The sequence below is a fragment of the Castor canadensis genome, chromosome 15, assembly GCF_047511655.1.
Source record: "Castor canadensis chromosome 15, mCasCan1.hap1v2, whole genome shotgun sequence".
Taxonomy (NCBI): domain Eukaryota; kingdom Metazoa; phylum Chordata; class Mammalia; order Rodentia; family Castoridae; genus Castor; species Castor canadensis.
The window spans coordinates 87220023-87239842 of record NC_133400.1 but is presented as its reverse complement, the minus strand read 5'-3'; the positions used below and the strand labels follow the sequence as shown (position 1 = coordinate 87239842).

At 38.7% G+C, this 19820-nt stretch overlaps 1 protein-coding gene across 2 annotated transcripts in view; it reads left to right on the top strand.

The window, feature by feature from the left end:
• Taf3 (TATA-box binding protein associated factor 3) overlaps nt 1-18975 on the top strand; it is a 162346-nt gene extending 143371 nt beyond the window's left edge. For both annotated transcript variants that reach the window (XM_074056704.1, XM_020172774.2), the window contains exons 5-7: nt 13142-13394; nt 16196-16302; nt 17039-18975. In XM_074056704.1, the coding sequence (XP_073912805.1) occupies nt 13142-13394; nt 16196-16302; nt 17039-17153 (475 nt within the window). In that variant the 3' untranslated portion in view covers nt 17154-18975. The remainder of the gene's footprint in view (nt 1-13141; nt 13395-16195; nt 16303-17038) is intronic.
• The last annotated feature ends 845 nt before the right edge of the window (nt 18976-19820 follow it).

Below are 19820 nucleotides of genomic sequence, written 5' to 3'. Positions count from 1 at the left end.
TTTGAAAAGACCCCTTAATATGAGTGTGATGATGCACACCTGTAATCCCAGCACTCAGAAGGCTGATGCAGGAGGATCCTGACTTTGGGGCCAACCTGATATATAGTGAGTTCCCAACCAGCCTTGACTATACAGCAAGACTGTCTCAAAGTGTCCCCAACAGCATTCCCAGGGTTTACATTTTCTGAAAATGATCTGTATTAAACATATAATAATTTTGATTATTTATGTAACAAACTGTCAAAACAGATCGACTGAAAAATGGAAAACAGATTTCCATTCTCAGGAACATAAAACTGAACATCACAATAGAAGGTAGGAAGTGTTGAAGGCTAGAAGAGGTACATCTAAAATTAGATAAAAGTGCAAGGTGATTACTGCCACATAGAAAGGGTTGGAAAGGCTTAGAGCTCTTAAGGGAGAGTAAAATTTGGGAAAGGAGAAATTCAAGAGGAAAATAAAGGCAAAAATGTATTAAATCAAATACCTGGTGATTTGATTTAATTGCACTAAGAAATTTCCACAATATTCTATTGATACAGTAATACATACATACCCTAGCTTTTTTATGTTTTCAATCCTAACTCATTCGGCACAGATTGCATGTTACTAACGTTTTTAACTTCACATTTTTTAAATTAACTTTTGCAAACATAAAAGAAATAGCATGATGTTTTCATATACCCATCATCTGGATAGATTTAACAGTTATCAAAATTTTGTAACACTTGATCTTTTCCTTCTTATAAAGTTCCCAAGCAAGTCTAGGCCTAACATCATCTCCATACATTTTAGTATGCAGCTCAAAATATGACTATTTTCTTACATAATCACAGTGCTGTTATCATAAACTGTTTGATCGTTTTCTTTGCTGTTATCTAATACCTACTCCATGCTCAGAATTCTGTCTCAGAAATATCTTTTTTTTTTTTTTGGTGGTGGTGGTGATGGTTCTAACATTTGCACTTGCTAGGCAGACAGGCAGGCACTCTACTGTAGAACTTGAGCCCCTGCCTTTGACCCAGCAATATCTTTTGATAGTTGGTTTGTTTGAATCAGGATCCAGATCAGGCTTACGCCTCTTGAGTGCTTTTAATCTAGATTTGTTATTTCTACTCCACACTCCCTTCTCCTCCTTTTTTGCTATGCTGTTGATTTGAAGAAATTAGCTCACTTGTCCAATATGGTTTCTCACTTGCTGGATTTGTCTGTTTACTTCCTTATATAATTTAAATTGTTATTCTCTTCCTGTAAGACTTGACTGTATTTAAGTTTAATTTTTTTTTTGGCAAAGATATTTTGATGCTATATTCTTATCATACACATCAGTAGGCACATGATATCTGTTATGAGGTGCTGTTAAATGATGGGGGCGTTAATCTGGTCATTCTTTTCATATTTATTAGTTGAAATCCTTCGATAATGACATACTTTTCTTCATCAACTAGAAAATTTTGCTTACCCTCAAATATAGCTCATACAGGAATGACAGGATAAAAGCTTAATTCTTTCTTGTTGCCACTCTTCAGAGAAAGGAGTTGGTGCAGTTGATACCATAGTTATCTGTAGTATTAATCAAGTGATCATTGGGTATTGGGTTTTAGTGAGGGGTCTGTTTCTCTCTCTCTCTCTCTCTCTCTCTCTCTCTCTCTCTCTCTCTCTCTCTCTTTCTTCCCTCCCCCTTCCCCCCACCCCCGGTTCTTATGCCTCTTCTGACACTACCTCATTCATGTTTGATAACTTTCTGGCTACAAAATGTTCCAAGTTTATCTTACAGTATATTTCTTATACATTGACTATTTCCACAGACTTGAAATTAGCAATTCCTCCAAGAACATTGATTCCTTTTACTGGGGAATGTTTTTTAGGAATTATAATCTGGTACTAGAGGTGCCCATTGCTATTCCTATCATTCTTTCTCTGCCTTTACAATGGACAGAAATGGGACTATTTGAAAAGAAAAATGATGAGTTAATGTCATTTCTAATTCAAATTCAGCATTAGCATTACTTTGAATTTATTTTTATGGCTGTTTACATTTATAAATCTTGAATGTCAACAGCATTACAACAACTTTTAATGTAGAAAGTAATAACACCACTGTTATTACTAACAAGACTCTTGGATGAAGTTAAAAATTTACTTTGGTTCAGCCTTTCTGACAGATGGAGCCAGGCACACTAACATACCTTTCTGTCCTCAACTGCAATGCCACTGAAGACCCACATAGTCAGCTGAACTGTTTAGGGCCAAACATACTCTTTGTTTTGTTTTGGTTTGGTTTGGTGTTTTTGTTGCTGCTGTTTTGTGGGGGGTTTTTTGAGGTGGAGTTGGCAGTACTAGGGCTTGAACCCAGGGCACTGTGCTTGCGGGGCTGGCTCTTTACCACTAGAGCCATACCTCCACCCCAAAACATACTCTTTTTGTATTTCTTATTAATAAATCTATAAAAGTTTCATTTAAAAAAATAAAAGATGTTCTGTCACTGTTTGCTATTAAATTCTACTGTGGATGTGTGAACAAAATGCTGTCCTCCTAAAGTTACCTAAAATGATTTTGTTTTTCCTCACATAATTCATTCATTCATTGAGTTTCATTCATTTCTGTTTATTTTCAATTCAAAGGCAATTCTTAAAAATTTAATTTCTGACTATGTATGACATCTAATTGACTCCAGAGTTGAAATTATATGACAAGATATCCTCAGAGAAATCTTGCTTTCATCCCTTTCTCTATACCGTTTATCCTGCTTATCCTGTAAACCACCATTCTGGTTTCTTTTATTTTTATTATTATTATCCCTCTAATGTATCTTTTTGCAAATATGAGGAAATGTGTATCATTTGTTTCTTACTGATATTAATACCCTTTTAGAGTATTGTATAGATTTTGAACATTTGAGAATAGAAGTATAATCATTTGGGCCTCTCCCATGGAAATGAAGATTCTATAATAGCTGTTTTTTCTCTAATTACTTCATGTAATTTGTTTCATTTTTCTAATAGTTCATGCCTGTATTAAAAGATAAAATGTTTGCTACTTGATGTGTACTTGGACTATGACAAGATAAAATATCCATTTTATGAGATGATATAAATATTCAAGAGGCAAGCCATGAGTTTGAGGAATTAAATTCACTTATAGTGGTCTTATAATTATATGAATGTTAAAATTTGAGCTGCGAGGTTCAAGAAGAATAAGAAACAATGATTGATTCATAGAATCAATCTAAAACTGATTCTCATAATTGTTTTTGGGTGTTTGATCAATGTGAAATATGGAAATGACTATGTTACAGTTTAGCATCTTAAGTACTGAGGCTCTAAAGCATAATTTCTCTGAGATTCTGAATGTTTATTTGTATACCTAACTTAGGCAAATTGAATACTAGGTATGTTAAGTTTTCTGTTTGTATACAACAAATGATCCCAGAACTCAGCAATTCAAAGTAATGCCCATTACTTCCTAGTTCTTTCTGGGTTTGAGTGTTTCTGGCTCTGGGTTCTGTGAAGCTGATGACCAGAACTGCTGTCTTCTGAAGGCCTCAGCAAGACTAGACAGTGTGCTTCAAGCTCACATGACTAGGCAGCTTTGATGTCCTCGTGACACAGCAGCTGACTTCCCACAGAAAAGAGATCCAACAGGAAGCATGGTGGAAGCTGCAGTGTATATCAGGGTTAGTCTTAGAGGCCATGCATAGTTATTTTCATACTATGTTGTCAGTCAGCCAAGTCAGCCTGTTCAGTGTACAGGTGTGTGAACACCAGAAGTCTGACTACCATACTTGGACCTGGTGTTTCTGGGACTTTTAATGAAAGTGAGAAAGCAAAAATAAGAAGGGTGGGTAGATAGGTAGGTAGACAGACAGACAAACAGACATATCACTGACCCAACTATGAAGTTTTACAACAATATTGTGAAATCGCAGTGATTTTTCTTTTTTTTGCTGTGAGGAAAGGTGAGTTTAAAATATACCATGGGAATCTGTTTCTAAAGGTGAACTACATTTCTGAGATAACTAAGAATTTAGACCTGAAAAAAAAAAAGTGAATTGTGTTGTAAAGAATTTTATCAGAGTAGTTTTTCTCCATTGAAGAGTTTCTCTGTTCAGAAGATTATGCAAAATTCATGGAAGTGATTTCCATATTTTTTACCTGTGGTATCATTTTGTTACCATTTAAAAATGGCCATTCACTTTTAGGGGTAAATAAGCAAGCCATTGTGAGGGAACTTTTGAACTTTGTGAGTTTAGAAGCCTGTTATTTAGACTTTGATAATTTAGATTACTGGTTTCGTGGTGTTTGCACACAATAGCTGAATAATGAGGATCATTAAACAACCTGTGCAAAAACAAATCTAAATTGTGTTTGCTTCTAACCTTGGAGACTGTGCAGGGCTAGGAGAGGATTGACTCTTTATTGACTTGTCAAGCTGTGAGTTTGCATTACAGCTCATGACCCAGTCTATTTGTTTCACTGTTTTGTGGTGGGGAAACAGGTAAAGAAATCCTGCTGAAAGTCCCTCCTTCTGTACATTTGTATAAATAACACCAGTGTTTATAGCAGTTAGGGCACTGTGACCAAATCCTCCAAAAGATGTAATATTAGCAGCATGGAGCCATTGTGGGACACAGCTGTGGGCAGTATTGCTTTCTCTGTGAGACACTTGGCATTCAACAGAAAGCTCTGGAGGAGATCTTGCCATGCAATTAAATAGGAGGGAAAAAGTTAAAGTTCAGGGAGGAAAACTTGGGAAAGCAAAGAACCATCTACAATAAAGAATGGCAATGAACATGGCCTATTGGAATTCAAAATTATTTTTACAGTGATCAAATTAGGTTCAGTATTGATGGTTAAACTATGGTTAACATTTGCCTGAAAGCTTTAGCCAAGACATCATTTTTCCTAGTGAATTATTAAAGTACAGCTTACATACAGAAAGGTAAGCAAATTATAAATGTACAACTCAATTAAAGCCTTAAGAGAAATTAGCCAGGTTCAGAAGGCCAAAAGTCACTTGTTTTCCCTCATATGTGGAATATAGAACTAATGCAAATATGGCAATATTATTAAAAACAGATCACAAAAGGAAGGTCACATATGAGCGAGGGAGGGTAAAAGAAGGAAGTTAAGAAAGTGAATATGGTAATGTATTTTCTATACAAGAATGAATATACAATTTCTAAACCTGTGGAAATCACCATAAGAAGGGGACTAAGATAGAAAGAAGAAAAATAGAGGAGATGAACCAATTGGATAGATATAGATATATACATATACACATACATACATTGAAATGTCACAAGGAAACTCCCTGTATAGCTATCTTAATCAAACAAAAATGTCTTTTTTTTTTCTTTTATAAAATCAGAGAACAGAAGGGCAGAACTGGTCCTATCTGGGGGCGGTGGAACCAGTGGGAGGAGGGGAGGATGTGGGAAAATGGTGTAGGAGGTTGAATACGGTGCAAATATGGAGCACACATGTATGTAAATGGACAAATGAGACCTGTTGAAACCATTCCAGGAATGGGGGGTGGGGAAGGATAAAGGAGAATGATGGAGAGGGTAAAGTCAACTATGCTATATTTGATATATTATAAGAACTTTTAGAAATGCCACAGTGTATCCCCAGTACAACAATAAAAAATAAATTAAAAAAATTTAAAAATAAAAACCACACACCCACACAAATTCACAGCAGCATTTTAGATGGGTACATTATGACAAGCATTTTTTACTTTGTATTATTTTATTATGCCAAAAGGTGGAAAAAAAAGCCTCTGTAATTCCAGTAAATAAGCACAATTTCTGGACATTTTAGTATATATTATTTTGAACTTTTTCAACGTATATTTCTCACACACTTGGGTTCTGGGAGGGAGTTGATAAACTTGTTGGGTGGTGTATCACCACTCACCACTTCAAATAACAGCGAGGTATTTTGATTATCATTATACTAATCCCCTACTTGGAGGTATTTTAAATTACAGTCATTCTGGTTCTTTATTTTTTTGCAATCATAAACTTAGTTATAGGGCTGGCAGAGTGGCTCAAGCACTTAGAGCACCTGCTTAGCAAGCTACCTAGCAAGCGTAAGGCCCTAAGTTTAAACCCCAGTGCTGAAAAAAACACAGATAAACTGTGTTATAAATATTATTTACCCTATATCTTTACATAATTGTCCATTTCCTCAGGATAGATTTCTAGAAGCAGAATTGCTTGTTAAGAGCTTGTGTGTACTTTTAAAGTTTTAATAACCATCCAAAAATACTGTATCAACCACCCTTCCCATTCCCCCTTCTCAGCAACACTAGGTGGTGTCAGTCTTTCTAGTCTTCACTTTTAAAAGCACTTTATCATGTTCCTGCTACCTATTGCTCGTTTTATTTTTTATTCTATTTTACTTGCTCGTGTCTGTTTCTTATGTTTGAATAAGAAAGTCTTTTTCTTTTAATGAATTCTTTACATAGTAAAGATTGAAACTTTATCATATATATTACAAATAATTTTCTTCTTCTGTCTTTTTTATTCCCCCCAGTACTAGGGTTTGAACTCAGGGCCTCATGCTTGCTAGTTAGGTGCTCTACCATTTGAGCCATGCCTCCAGCCCCCTTCTTTTGCCTTTTAGCTTTGCTTATGACATTTTATGCCATATAAACTTGTCGTGCAATCAAATCAGTATTTCCCTTTATGGCTTTTGCTTTTTGTGAGATGCTTAGTAAATCTTCCCTACTCCAAAATTAAAAACATCTTGCCTATAATTCCAGCATTAGAAGCTGAGGCAAGAGGATGAAGAGTTAGAGACCAGCCAGGGCTACACATGGAGACCCTGTCTCAAACAACAACAACAAAATAAAAAACTGTACATTTGCTTGCTTTGGGAGGTGATTTTATTTTCTTGTTTCCTAATCTTAAAGTCCTCTAGGATTTATGATTTGTGTGGAGCAGTGATTTGATGAGGTTCCCCCCCCCCTCAAATTACAACTCACAATTGAGCTAATTCTCAGTTTCAGGTGAAAGTATATTGGATTACATGAATATGTGGTATTTTACGCAAAAGATACAGTCTTTACCTCCAACAAATACTTTACATTGGAACAGCTAACAAACTGTAGAGTCGAAACAAAGTGATAAGTTCTGTGTTCTCACCCATCAATCCTTTGCTTCTCTTGAATAACCCCCTCTTGTTGATTATTTAGATTTTCAGGTTTATTTCTGCCTGTAGTCATGCAGTTCACAGTGGGTTTCCTTCTTCCTGTCCTCCTTTTCTCTGTCTTTCTCCCTCCCCTCAAATTAACTCCATTAAGTTACAACTGAAAGTGTGTAGTCCCTTCAGCTTCTCTGTTGCTTGTATCTTCCTTTCTTCTTGTTTCATTGATACCATTTTTCCCTCATCTGTCCTTTATCCCGTCCTTCTTCTCATATCATAGAGCATATTACTGTTTGTTTGTTTGTTTGTTTGTTTATTTGCTATAATTTTAATTGGCACCTGAGTGCTGGTGGGTCAGAGCTGTAATCCTAGCTACTTGGCTGCCTGAGATCTAGAGGATCAGGGTTCGAGGCCAACCCAGGAAAATAGTTCTTGAGACTCCATCTCCAAAATAACCAGAGCAAAATGGACTGGAGGTGTGGCTTAAGTAGAAGAGTGCCTGCTTTGCAAGTGCAAAACCCTGAGTTCAAACGCCAGTCCCACCAAAAAAAAAAAAAAAATATATATATATATATATATATATATAAAATTTTGATTGGCTAGAAAAATATACTAACTGTACCCCATTTCATCTAAAAGGTCACTGCTTTCAGGACCAGACTTTGTTTCTTTGTTTAATAAAACAAATAATGTTCCAATTCATCAAGTGCCTACTAAATGCTAGTGATCATGTTAGATAATGCTGGGGATATGAAAATTTAAAAAAAAAAAAAAACTTTCTATTCCTTTGAGGAACTACCAATATAATAGAGCAAGGTAAACATCATTCAAATTATTTTTTAGCCTTATGGAATTTGATCACTTTTTTTTTCAGTGTTCAGTGTTTTCTAGAAAAGAGTTAAGTAGTCTGCATTTATTAAATACAGGGGTTTTAAATGACCATTAGAGGGCTAGAGGTACAGCTTAGTGGCAGAGGTACAGCGTCCCTGGTACGCAGGAGGCTCTGGGATCAATCTGCAGCACCACCAAAAAAGGGGGGGGAATTAAAATACCCGTTGGATCAATTTGGTTATATTGTTCAAACCTCTATGCCATCCCCCTCCCTTCCCATCCTGGGGATCAAATCCAGGGCCTGTGGCTCTGAGCAAGCATTCTTCTACCACTGAGCAACGTCACCAGTCCTCAGAAGTTCTGTCTTTGGTGGGTTTTTGACTGCCTGTTCTGTCAGTTAACAGAGATACAGATAAAAATCACCAACTATGATTGTGGATTTCTTTGTTTCTAACAGTTCTGTCCACTTTGGCTTTATATATTTTGAAGTTATATTATTAGCTACCCACAGATTTTAAATTGTGTGTACCTCCCTGACAAATTGGAACTTTTAATCATGATGAAATAATCTTCATAGTCACTGGTAGTTCTTGCCATAAAAGTTTGTTTTGTGTGGTATTACCTTTCTTTATATTCGCATGCATCTTTTTGTAGCCTCTTTCAGCTTATTACTAGACATGTCTCTTATAAATAGGATATAATTGAGGTTCACTGTTACAATCAGTCTAACAGCTGGGTCATTAAAATGATAGAATTATTGCTGCCTTGAGTTAAAATGCCTTCTATTATTTTGTGATCCTTCATCTACTGTTCTGTGTTTCTTTTTCTCTCCTTTCTATCAGATTTTTATTAATCATTCCATTGTCTCCTTACTAGTTTAAAAGTTATACATTGCTTTGTTTCTGATCTTCATGTGGTTACCTTTGAAATTACCACTTTTTTTTGAGGGGGAGGGGAGTTGAACTGGGGTTTGAACTCAGGACCTCACACTTGCTAGGCAGGCACTCTCCTACTTGAGACACTCTGCCAGTCCTGTCTTATGTAGGGTATTTTTGAGATAAGAGTCTCAGAAACTGTTTGCCTGTGCTGACTTTGAACTGCTGATGCTCCTGATCTCTGCCTCCCCAAGTAGCTGTGATTACGGGCATAAGCCAATAGTGCCTGGTGGTTTACCATGTTTTAAAGTTCATTGATTCCTTTATACTTTCTTCCTGATAATGGAAGGACATTAGAATACTTTAGCTCTATATACCTGTTACTGTTATACATTATTACTATACATATATTTTTTAACTTAGTCAATGTTTAAATGTACTGATGTATTTATCATTCTTGCTTAAATCTCCACCTTCCTTCACCTGAAATACTTCCTTGAAAATGGAGGTGCTCAAAGGGTGGTACATATACCTTTTGGGCCCCTGAAGCCATTTCAGGTTTATTTTCACAATAATAGTGAGTTGTCATTTCTTTTTTCACTGTATTTACACTTGCACTGATAAGACAAGGGAAACCATGCTAGCAGTTGTTGTGTTCTTCAGTACCATGCACTCCCATTTAAAAAAATGACATCCTCACTTAAGAATGACCTTAGTGGAGCTGGGGTGCAGTTCAATGATAGAGCACTTGCCTAGCATGCAAGGGAGGGAAGGAGGGAGGAAAGGGGACAGGAAGGGAGAGGAGAATGTTGCAATTAATTAGAATTTTGGAAAACTTAACATATGTTACAGGTTGAAGCTCCTCAATAATTTTTTTTTTTTGTCTCAGGGCCCCCACACATGCTAGGCAAATGCTTAACAAGGGGAATGATAATACCAACAAATTTGATCATAGTATAATGAATTATATAAATATTTATGAGATCTGTACAACCCAGTGAACCAGTATTTTCCAAATGACCAATGTGTGATGTTATAAAATCATGCATGGACAAATTATGTATTCAAAGTGCTGGCCAGATGAATGGTTTTTAATGTAACAGATTATTAAAAACTTTTTTATATGATTGCATTTTGCAGTTAACTTTGGGGGGGGCAGTACTGGGGTTTGAACTCTGGCCCTCACACTTGCTAGGCACGTGCTCTACCGCTTGAGCCATACCTGCAGTCCTTTTTACTCTGGTTATTTTGGATATGGGGCCATAGGGTTTCGATTTTTGCTCAGGCTGGCCTGGATGGAGATTCTGTTTTATGCTGCCAATGTCACTAGAGTGACGGGCCCGCACCTCACAAACTTTTTTGCCTGGATTATCCTGGAACCTTAATCCTTCTGATTTCAGCCTCTCTTGGAGTTTGGGATGACAGGAACACAACACTGCACCCAACTATTGGTTGAGGTGGAGGCCTCATGAACTTTTTGCCCAAACTAACCCCAAACTTCAGTCCTCCTGATCTCAGCCTCCCAAGTTGCTAGAGCCAGCACCCAGCTTCCTTTTTTTTGGAGACAAGATCTCTCAATGTAGCCCAGGTTAGATCCTGCCTCCCAAGAACTGGAATTACGGGCCTAAACCATCACACCCAGCTGGAGAAAGACAGAATTGTAAAAACAAAACATTTCTAGTCCTCACAGAATGTTTTTGTCTTTGAAAAAATTCTTTCATTTAAAACAAAAAAAAAAAGATGTAACATGTTCATTATTGTTATTTTTACCTCATTCTCTCCTTCTTTCTTTCTCTCTTTCAATCAAAACCATAAGAGCTATGCCTGAGACCTGTTACTTTTTGTCAGCTTAATTTTAATAGTGCAAAGTGGATATAGGACCAAAAATTTGAGAATTGCTTCTTTAGGATTTCTTTTAGTAAGAACCTGCTTGTGGCAAACCCTTAGCTTTTGTTTGCTGAAAATGTCTTTATTTTACCCTTATTTCTGAAGATTGTTTTCAAAGACAAAATTTATTTTTCTGTTTTGGTTTGGTGTGCATTTATTTATTTATTTATTTGGTGATACTGGGGTTTGAACTCAGGGTCTCATGCTTGTTAGGCCAGTCTGCTACTTGAGCCACTCCACCACTCTGCCAGCCCTTTCTATATTGGGTATTTTCAAGATAGGGTCTCACTAACCTCAATCCTCCCAGTCTCTGCCTCCCTGGTATTCACTAGCACTGGCATCTAATACAACACACACTTTTTATTTTTTCCTTTTTTATGCCGTACTTGGGTTTGAACTCAGGGCCTTGTGTTTTCTAGGTAGGCATTCTACCACTTGAGCCTTACCCCAGCCCTGCCTTTTATTTTTTTAACATTGTAAACAGAGTTGTTTTCATAGTTGATATTTTGAGTATCTGGTGTTTGTATGGGTCTATTTTTATTGACTGTTATTTCTTCTGGTTCTCCTTGACATTACCTCATACCCTTTGATTACCTTTGTTATATGCTTTTTTTCCCTAAAAAACTACCTGTTAATAATCTGAGGCCTATACATGAAGTAAACTCCTCCCAGGATGGTTTGCGCTAGGTGCTCAGGTGTGTTACACATCCAGACACTTTAAGTGTAGTATCCTAGAATGCCAGAGCTCTAATTGATGAGATTCCAATCTAGCCCTAATTTGTGACTGTAGCCCTTTGAGAATCCTTAATTACAAGAAGGAGTTCTGTTTGGCTTTCTGCTTTGGACAGGTTCTGGGCTTTGATACTTGCCTTCTCTATCAAAACCAAAGATTAGATTTGTCTAATGTGTAGATGCCTTTGGGGCAAAAACATCTGTTCCTACCTCTCTGGCCTCCCACCTTCCCTTTAGTTTTGTTTCTCACACGCATGTGTTAAACCATTATGGGAGACAGCCTCCAGAAACAGTGTGTTTTAAATTTCAGTCTAACCATAAAAGTAGAGAATCTTTACCTTCTGGATATAAACCCTACCTTACATGTAAGGCAAAGCTCATTAAGAAGTATTGAGAGAAAGTAAAGTGTAGTAAGATCACAGGTTCTGAAATGAGACTGCCTAGTTTAAATCCTGTGTCACATAATGGTCTGTGTGAAATTATGCATGGCACTTAATTTCATCTTGGTTTCTTATCCACAAAAAGAAAATAACAGCAGCTCACCTCATTTTTAATTGAGCAGTTTGATTCAGTTTTAGAGTAAACATCTTGCTTTAATACTGTAAGGTGCATTGCAGGTATGCCATGCTGCTGGTTATTATCAGGACAACACATGCCCCAGTCAGTGATCCAGAGGGCTGGACACTCCTGCACTCACCCTTTTCAGGCATGTGAAACTACCTGAGGGCTGGAGGCATGGCTCTGGTGAGTGCCTGCCTCACTAGTGCAAAGCTCTGGGTTCAAAGCCCAGAGCTGCAAAAAAAAAAAAGAAAGTTATTTACAGTGTTTCTTCTTGAAATCAGTCTACACACATGTTGCCCTAGAGCTTGCTTTGATGCTCAGAATACCTCATTGTGTTCAGTGTCATCATTTGTGACTCTCCAAAAAGTTCTGTTAACATGCAAGCAAACAGTACTACTTGTACTACAGTATTATTTCATTTTCTTGTTATAAGGGTCAAATGAGGTAAGACAGGTAAACATTTGCCACAGTGCCTGGTGCACAGTTGGTGTTCAAGTATTTAGAACAGCCGGTCACATAGTAAATGGTTGATAAATACTCACTGTTATGTTAAGCATTTATCATGTGTGTCTGCACAAACAGCCTTCTGCTAAGCTCCCGTGGTCTTTGGCCATACTCGGGTTGGGAAGGGAATCACACTTGAAGGACACAAGTAGGCAGCAGCCTGACAGCAGAAGCCGTGGCCTGGCTGGCTGTGTCAGTGGCGGCGTTTGGTGCGTTCGCACCTGGCCCGACCGCTTGGCGATCCCTACCCAGGGGGTTTCATGGTGCTCTCAACGCAGCCACTGGGGAACGACTTCCGCTCACATTTCACCGCCACGGAGGTTACAGGGCCCCTCTGAAGTCCAGAGTCCAGCCACAGGAAGGGACAGTCAGTCCGTTACATTTCTGTGAAAAACGCGTGTGTGCGCAGGTTGCTAAGAGTCTCTAAAAAGATCACTGGAGGACAATCTCGGGAGAAAAATAGCTGCCTAAGTTGAGACTGATCGGTGAATACCTAGAACTCGGTTCTTTGGGCTCTCTGGAGCCTCACGGACTCGTTCTATACTGGAAGTTACTGTGGTGCTGCCCTGTTGACTTTGCCTTTTCTCTCTCCTGTGACAGTGTCATCAGCAAAGTGGTGCCAGCTCCCGAGGCCAAGCCCGCGCCGGCTCTGAGCCGCCCCAAGACCCCGCCGCCCGCGCCGGCCGCCCCCGCGCACGTGAGCCCCGCGCCGCCGCCAACGCTGCCGCTGCCGCTGCTCGCGCCCGCCGCCGCCTGCCCCGCGCTGCTGCCCGCGCCCGCGGCCCCCGCCATGGCCGCCAGCGCCAAGGGGCCGGTGCGCAGCGTGGTCACCGAGACCGTCAGCACTTACGTGGTGCGTGCCCTCCTCCCTCTGCCCTTGACATCGCCTCCGCCGGGTGAGGGGCGCCCTGAGTTCAAACCCAGGCTGGCCGCAGGCATCTAGGGAGCCTCAGCCGCCGTGCCTCCCAAGGGCGCGGGAGATTCCGGCTGAGCCACGGCACAGCCCTGCGGCCGCGTGAGGCGGTGCCCGCACCCGGGACGCCTGGGCGAGACTCAGGCGATGTGCAGAGGCTGTGAGCCCGCTGGCCTGTCCGAGTTAGGGCGCTGTCCTAACATTTTACTGGATAAACTCTGCAGTGTTAAATGAAGTGCACTTTTAGACCACAGCCCCCTGGGCCTCCAAGCATGACTTCACGTGATAAAACCCACCCTGTGGGAGTCCGCATTGTCCAAGCACTTTTCTAGATGGTTTCCCTGTTCTTTTTTAGTGTTGGACTTGAACCCAGAGCCCTGTGTTTGCTAGGCAAGTGCTCTACCACTTGAGCTATGCTCCCAGCCCTGTTTTCCCCGTTCTTAACAGTGTCAGATCTTTTTCAACCCCGAAGTCACTCTACCAGTGAAGTCTTTATAAAAAGAGGTTCTGTGGGCACTGTAGAGTGACACGCAAAGACACAGCTAGGTACTTCTCGGGCAAAAGGCCCCGACGCTGCTGTGACTACCAGTTGTGCAGACTGACGCACTAGCCTAAGGATGCCTGTGGCCTTTGTGAATAGGTAGATGATTGGGAAATGGGGGGGCAGGACTCAGTGTTATAAACCCGTTTGTTGTTAGAAACCATACAGCAAAATGTTAAAGGAGTTTAGAAGGAAATAAATCCTTAAATATTTGAGAAGCTATAATGATAAAAAATAAGCATAAAAAGAAAATTTTAAATATTCAGAGATGATATACACATGAAAAGTATTTAACTGGCAAGTCAAGGCAAAATAGAAGATGTGATATAAAGAAGTGTGATGATCAAATTGTTCCACTCAAAGAGCAGTTGCTATTGGTGTTTAATTGAGGTAACATCACCCCAAGGTGGATTGATCAGGAAAGATTTTTATACTCAATTTCTGCCACCTCCACTTACTTAGTTGTAATTACAAGATTTGTATTAGATTCGATGATCTCCATATTGTCTAACTCTAAAAATTTTGGCTCTCCAGTGGGTGTTTGAGCAGGCTCCATAGGAAAGAATCAAGTTGGAAAACACAATGTAGTTGAAAAGCTTTTTTTTTTTTTTTTTTTTTGTCACTGCCTAATAGTGTGGTGTCGGAAATGTCACTTAAATTCTCCTGGCTCAAGTTTCCCTGTTCTTAATCTATCCTGAGCTTGTTTTATGATGACTAAATGAAGAAGTATATTTGAAAGAACTTAGTAAACTGTGATGGACGCTATGGCAAATTTTTTTTTATGTAGCACAGAGTCACAGCCTGCTAATTTCAAGGAAGGTCAACCAGCAGTAGGACTGGCCATGCATGTTAGCTTCAGGGCACAGGATGCTGGGCCAGCCCCAGCTGCTGGACAGCTGGTGCATGGTGACTACTGGTTCTCTCCTCTGTTACACTCTTAGGTTAGAGAGGGAGAAGTTAAAAGGCAGAGATGGAATTGCCTGCAGACTCTCTGAGGATGGTTTCATATCTGTGCAGTTTGACTTTGTAGAGATTTTTTTCAAAAATAATAGGCCTTAATGTAAGCCCATGAGTAGAATAAAACATATATACCCCTCACGCACAAAGAAAAACATTTCCTTTTTGCATATCTAGTCTGTGTTGTATTTAAAAGTATAGGAAGAGTCCACACGTTGGGGAAAAAAAAAAAACACCTGAATGATATTATGTGCTATCTTGTGAAAACATTTAAAAATTAGGTTTTATTTACTGTTCTTTTTCAGTTTCCATATAGAATTATGTCTTCCAGATTGGTTTTAGTAATGTGAAATTTTGAGGAAGTGGTACAATTAGGGATGCTTTCTATGTAGAACTGCTACGTTCATAAAGTAAACTCCAGGGCATATAATACTCGTAGCAAAATCATGATTACATGTGTGGTTCTTTGGCCCCTGAGCCCCTTATTTCATTTGCCCTTTAGTTGATTGTACTTTTCTAAAAATGTCATAAAGGGAATGGAAAGTTACTTAGTAACAACTGTTTTATATCCTTGATCTTATCAGCTAGTTCAGGAGAAGGGTCTGGCTAATAAGTAATAAGGGGACACACACACGTTTGGCTGTACATAGTAATCTCATGTCTACGAGTGTGGTTGGGGAAGCTATGTAAGTTGAATTCTACAGCTTTCAAAAAACGTCAGTTGTTATTGCCATAAAGACCCTAACTAATCATTAAGAACTTATGAAGTTATAGGAATTTTTAGATAAAACAGATTATAGATCATATTTTGATACTGTTCACAGAGATGATTATGAAATGCTTTGTTTTTTATGAATTACAGAACAGTTTAGAATATTCATTAGAAATAGCTTATTACGGCCAGGCATGGTGGCTCACGTCTGTAATCCCAGCAATTGAGAGGCTGAGGCAGGAGGTTAAAGTTCGAGGCCAGCCTAGGCTACATAGCAAGACCCTGTCTCCCCCAAAAGAAGAAGTGTCTTACCAGTTAATACTAAGTAAGTAGCTGTCTTCTTTTTCACATGATTCCAGAGACATGGTAACCATAATCATGGTTTTATTAAAGTGCTAATCCACTATATTTTTAGCTTGATTTTTCAGTTTGTTGGGTTTACAGTAGAAAGTAATAATTCTTATCTGGCCTTTTCGCTCTTTTTTCTTCATTCCATCTTTGTTTTTGCTCCTTCCCCTATGAAAACGTCAGATTCGAGATGAGTGGGGCAATCAGATCTGGATCTGTCCTGGGTGTAACAAGCCTGATGATGGGAGTCCTATGATTGGCTGTGATGACTGTGACGACTGGTACCACTGGTGAGTCCCCAGAGCACCTGCCAGCCACACTCCGAGCTGCTGCTTACACAGGACAAGTGCAGGCCACTGCCAAGGGGAATTAGTGCCCTTAGACCAGTTCAATGTCTATCCTTAGATCAGAGCACAAAATCAAAGCACAGAGCCTGTAAGTGAAATTCATTGCAAAACTCAAGACTCTTTGTGCTGTTGTTATTCAGACTACATTCTGCGCTTGTCATCATTCTTACAAAAAAGAGTAAGAGGAGACATAGACTTCCTCCTCCTTCCTCTTCTCTCATGTTCTGTTAAGACCTGCAGCACCTGACAGTACCAGGAAGAGATGACCCCTCGAAAACACAGTGCAGACTCCAAAAAGAGACACTGCTTACCTGTTTTAAATCCTTTCAACAGTTCCACAAAACTGAAGAAGTTCAACCAAAATACATGCAGTCTTCTTATTTTATCTTTAAAATACCAGATATGAAAAATGCCTGTTCAGTTATAATCTATGGTCTCTTTAAAATAAAAACAAGTCATCACTTAGAATTCCACTATTCCTGGCTGAAAGCGTAAATGAACTAATTAATCTGCCCGATAGGGCCTATAAAAAGAGGCAGCCATAGTGCCATGTAAATTAGCCATTTGACTTTGATTTCTGGTACACATATCATAGACTTTAAAAGTTGTTTCAAAACAAGGAAAGGAGAAGAATAAGCATATATGAAATTTACTTATCTGAATTTATTTTTACATGTAGGCCCTGTGTTGGACTAATGACTGCCCCACCAGAAGAGATGCAGTGGTTCTGCCCCAAGTGTGCCAACAAGAAGAAAGATAAAAAGCACAAGAAGAGGAAACACCGAGCACACTGACGTCACCTCAGGGTGGCTTCCCTGACCCTGTGGACGCACTGGCGTCCTCCTGCCATAACATCGCCCTGTGGATAAGGAGTCCAGGAAGACAAGGACAGAGTGCAAGCACGCCTTCCACCCTGAATTTCCCCTTCTCAAACATGCTGGTCTGAGGTTCCATAGTGGTGTGACTGAAGAAAACCTCTAGCAGGGCGTGGCCTAAGGGCTGCCCAGCTCCATTTTTCTATTACCAGTGACAAGTATTATTAATAAAAGACCATACATCTTCCCTTTTGATTTCCTTTGTTCTCTCCAGGGCCTTTCATTAAGGTATTTGATGAGAAGGTAATGTATAAACTGCCTCGACTGTAATTTAAGGATGATACTGTTAGTCCATATACAGTTTTCAACTTCTTTCCCTCTAGAGTGAGATAATCATAATAACATAAAAGAAAACTCCAGGTGGAGTATTGGTAAATATTTTTTTGATGAGAATATATGAAGCCTCCCAAAGCCCCATTTTTAGTACTAACGTAAAATGTTCAGGCTTTTGTGAAATACCTTATATTTTTTAAGAAAAAGGTTTCTATCATGTCCTGTTTTCTTCTGTGCAAATTCTTTTTGTTTAATGTATTTTATATATTTGTTGCATTCTAATTTTGCCCTTCTTTAAACTGCTGGAGTCTCTTCTCACTGCTTGTACATTTCATCAACTTGTATAAAAACTTCATACTAAAAAATTTCCCCTAATGTAAATAATAAATATTTATGAAGTAGTTATTTTTAAAATTTTTATCGTGTTTAATTCTGGCTTCCTCTGAAGTCCACTGTGGTTTCAGCCATGTCTGTAATTACCGCTGTACATAAGCAAAGACGACTGGAGAAGAAGAGCCATAGTTGTGAGCAGTTTGCTGCAAGCTGACTGAACTGCAGTGCCCAAACGTGTGGGGAGAGAACCCTAGCAGTTGGAAGGAAAGCAAGGCAGTTTAACTAGAGTTTAGGATTGGAAGTTATTTGTTTGTTACCTATTTTGTTTCTGTAAATTTCTCTGACTTTTACTAAAAGGACATGTAGGTTCCATGAAAGTGAAAAAAAACATACTGTAGCATTTTGTGTTTATATTGTTTTATTTCTACAAATTGTTCATTGATATTGTGCTTTAAGGCTGAAATGAAGTATATTATGAATTTTTTTAAAGAAAACATCAAATTTCAGGGTATCACAAAACGTTATTATATTACTATACTGGCCACTATTTATTATATGTTATAGATATCTGAAAGGTAAACCAAATATTTTATTTTTAATGTAAAAAACATCAAATTTAACTTTATTAGCATATTTTAGTGACTTTGGAATAACTATGGACTTTTACTTGATTTTGAAGTCATCACAATTTGAGCCCATGCTATGGATATCTTGAATGCTAGAATATGGGCTTTGAACCCAGTTCAAATATATTAACAGAAAATGTGATTTTCTTTTACTGAGAAGCTAATTGACATTATGAATTTGTCATATTTTAAAAACATTATATGGTTACAGAAATGCAGTTTTCGGCCATGATGTTAGACTGAAAATCAGTGGAAATGGAGTGGACCTTTTTAAAGTGCAGGATATTATTACCCTCCTTGTTCTAGAGGCCAGAATTTTTCTATCCCTGCAAAAAAAAAATAATAACATCTGTGTTGAGATATGTGGTTTTTGTTTTACTAATTTGAGCTTATTCTAAAAACTTTATACAGTATTTTCACAAATACACCAATTAGTGCTTTTGGGAGAGGGATGAGGGATGGGGGAACTGCAAAATAAAGATTATTGGCTATTTCATAGTTTGCTTTTCCATTTTCTTTATTTAGGATTTAGTTCCTTGAGGCATGGTCAGTGGATCTAAAGTTGCCACATCTTAGTGAGCAGGTCATGCTACTGAAATAAGAATGGCGGTGCCTATATATAACTTTCCCCCAATCCTACTGTCTGAGCGACTTCAGCCCATACTACATTTAAGGAATTTCAATCAGTTTGTTGTCCCTTGCTATTTCATGGTTGCTTTCCTAAATCCAGTTCATGATTTTATAAATGGTCTTTGCAATAATAAAACCAAAGAATCATTTTCAGGGGGCTGGATGGCTCAAGGGATTAGTAATGGAATACAGAGCCTTTCACCTCTGGGTCAGTGAGTCGAATCCAGTCCAGGTCACTAGAGACCAAAAGTTGTCACCATCTTATGACTGTTCAGTGGCCTGTGTGAAATGAACTGGTGGTCTCAGTTTCTACTGGATGGCTGGGTGTGACACCAACCAAAGGGAGTTCAAGAAACTGCAAAAAAAAATGTGGATTAGAAAATAAAATGTCCGTGTTACAAAGAAAAGTTAGAAAGTTGGTTGTAGTCATTCTCCAGAAAGTAATACTGAAGAGAAAGCAAGCGCCATAAAAACAAAAACAGACCTTACAAAGAGAATGGAGTTTAATTCACTTTCTGTAAATGATGTCCAACAAAACAGGAAAAGAGAAAGGCTATATTGATTGAGAAAGGAGAGGAACAAATTGGGGAGGCTGACTTAATCCAGAGCAAAACTGTAAGGGAGTCCAAAAAATAATAAAAAATGGTGTTTGACTTTGGAAGGGGAAGGAATCACCAGCAGCAGGAATGGAATGGGACCAGCCACTGTAACAGAATTAGATGTG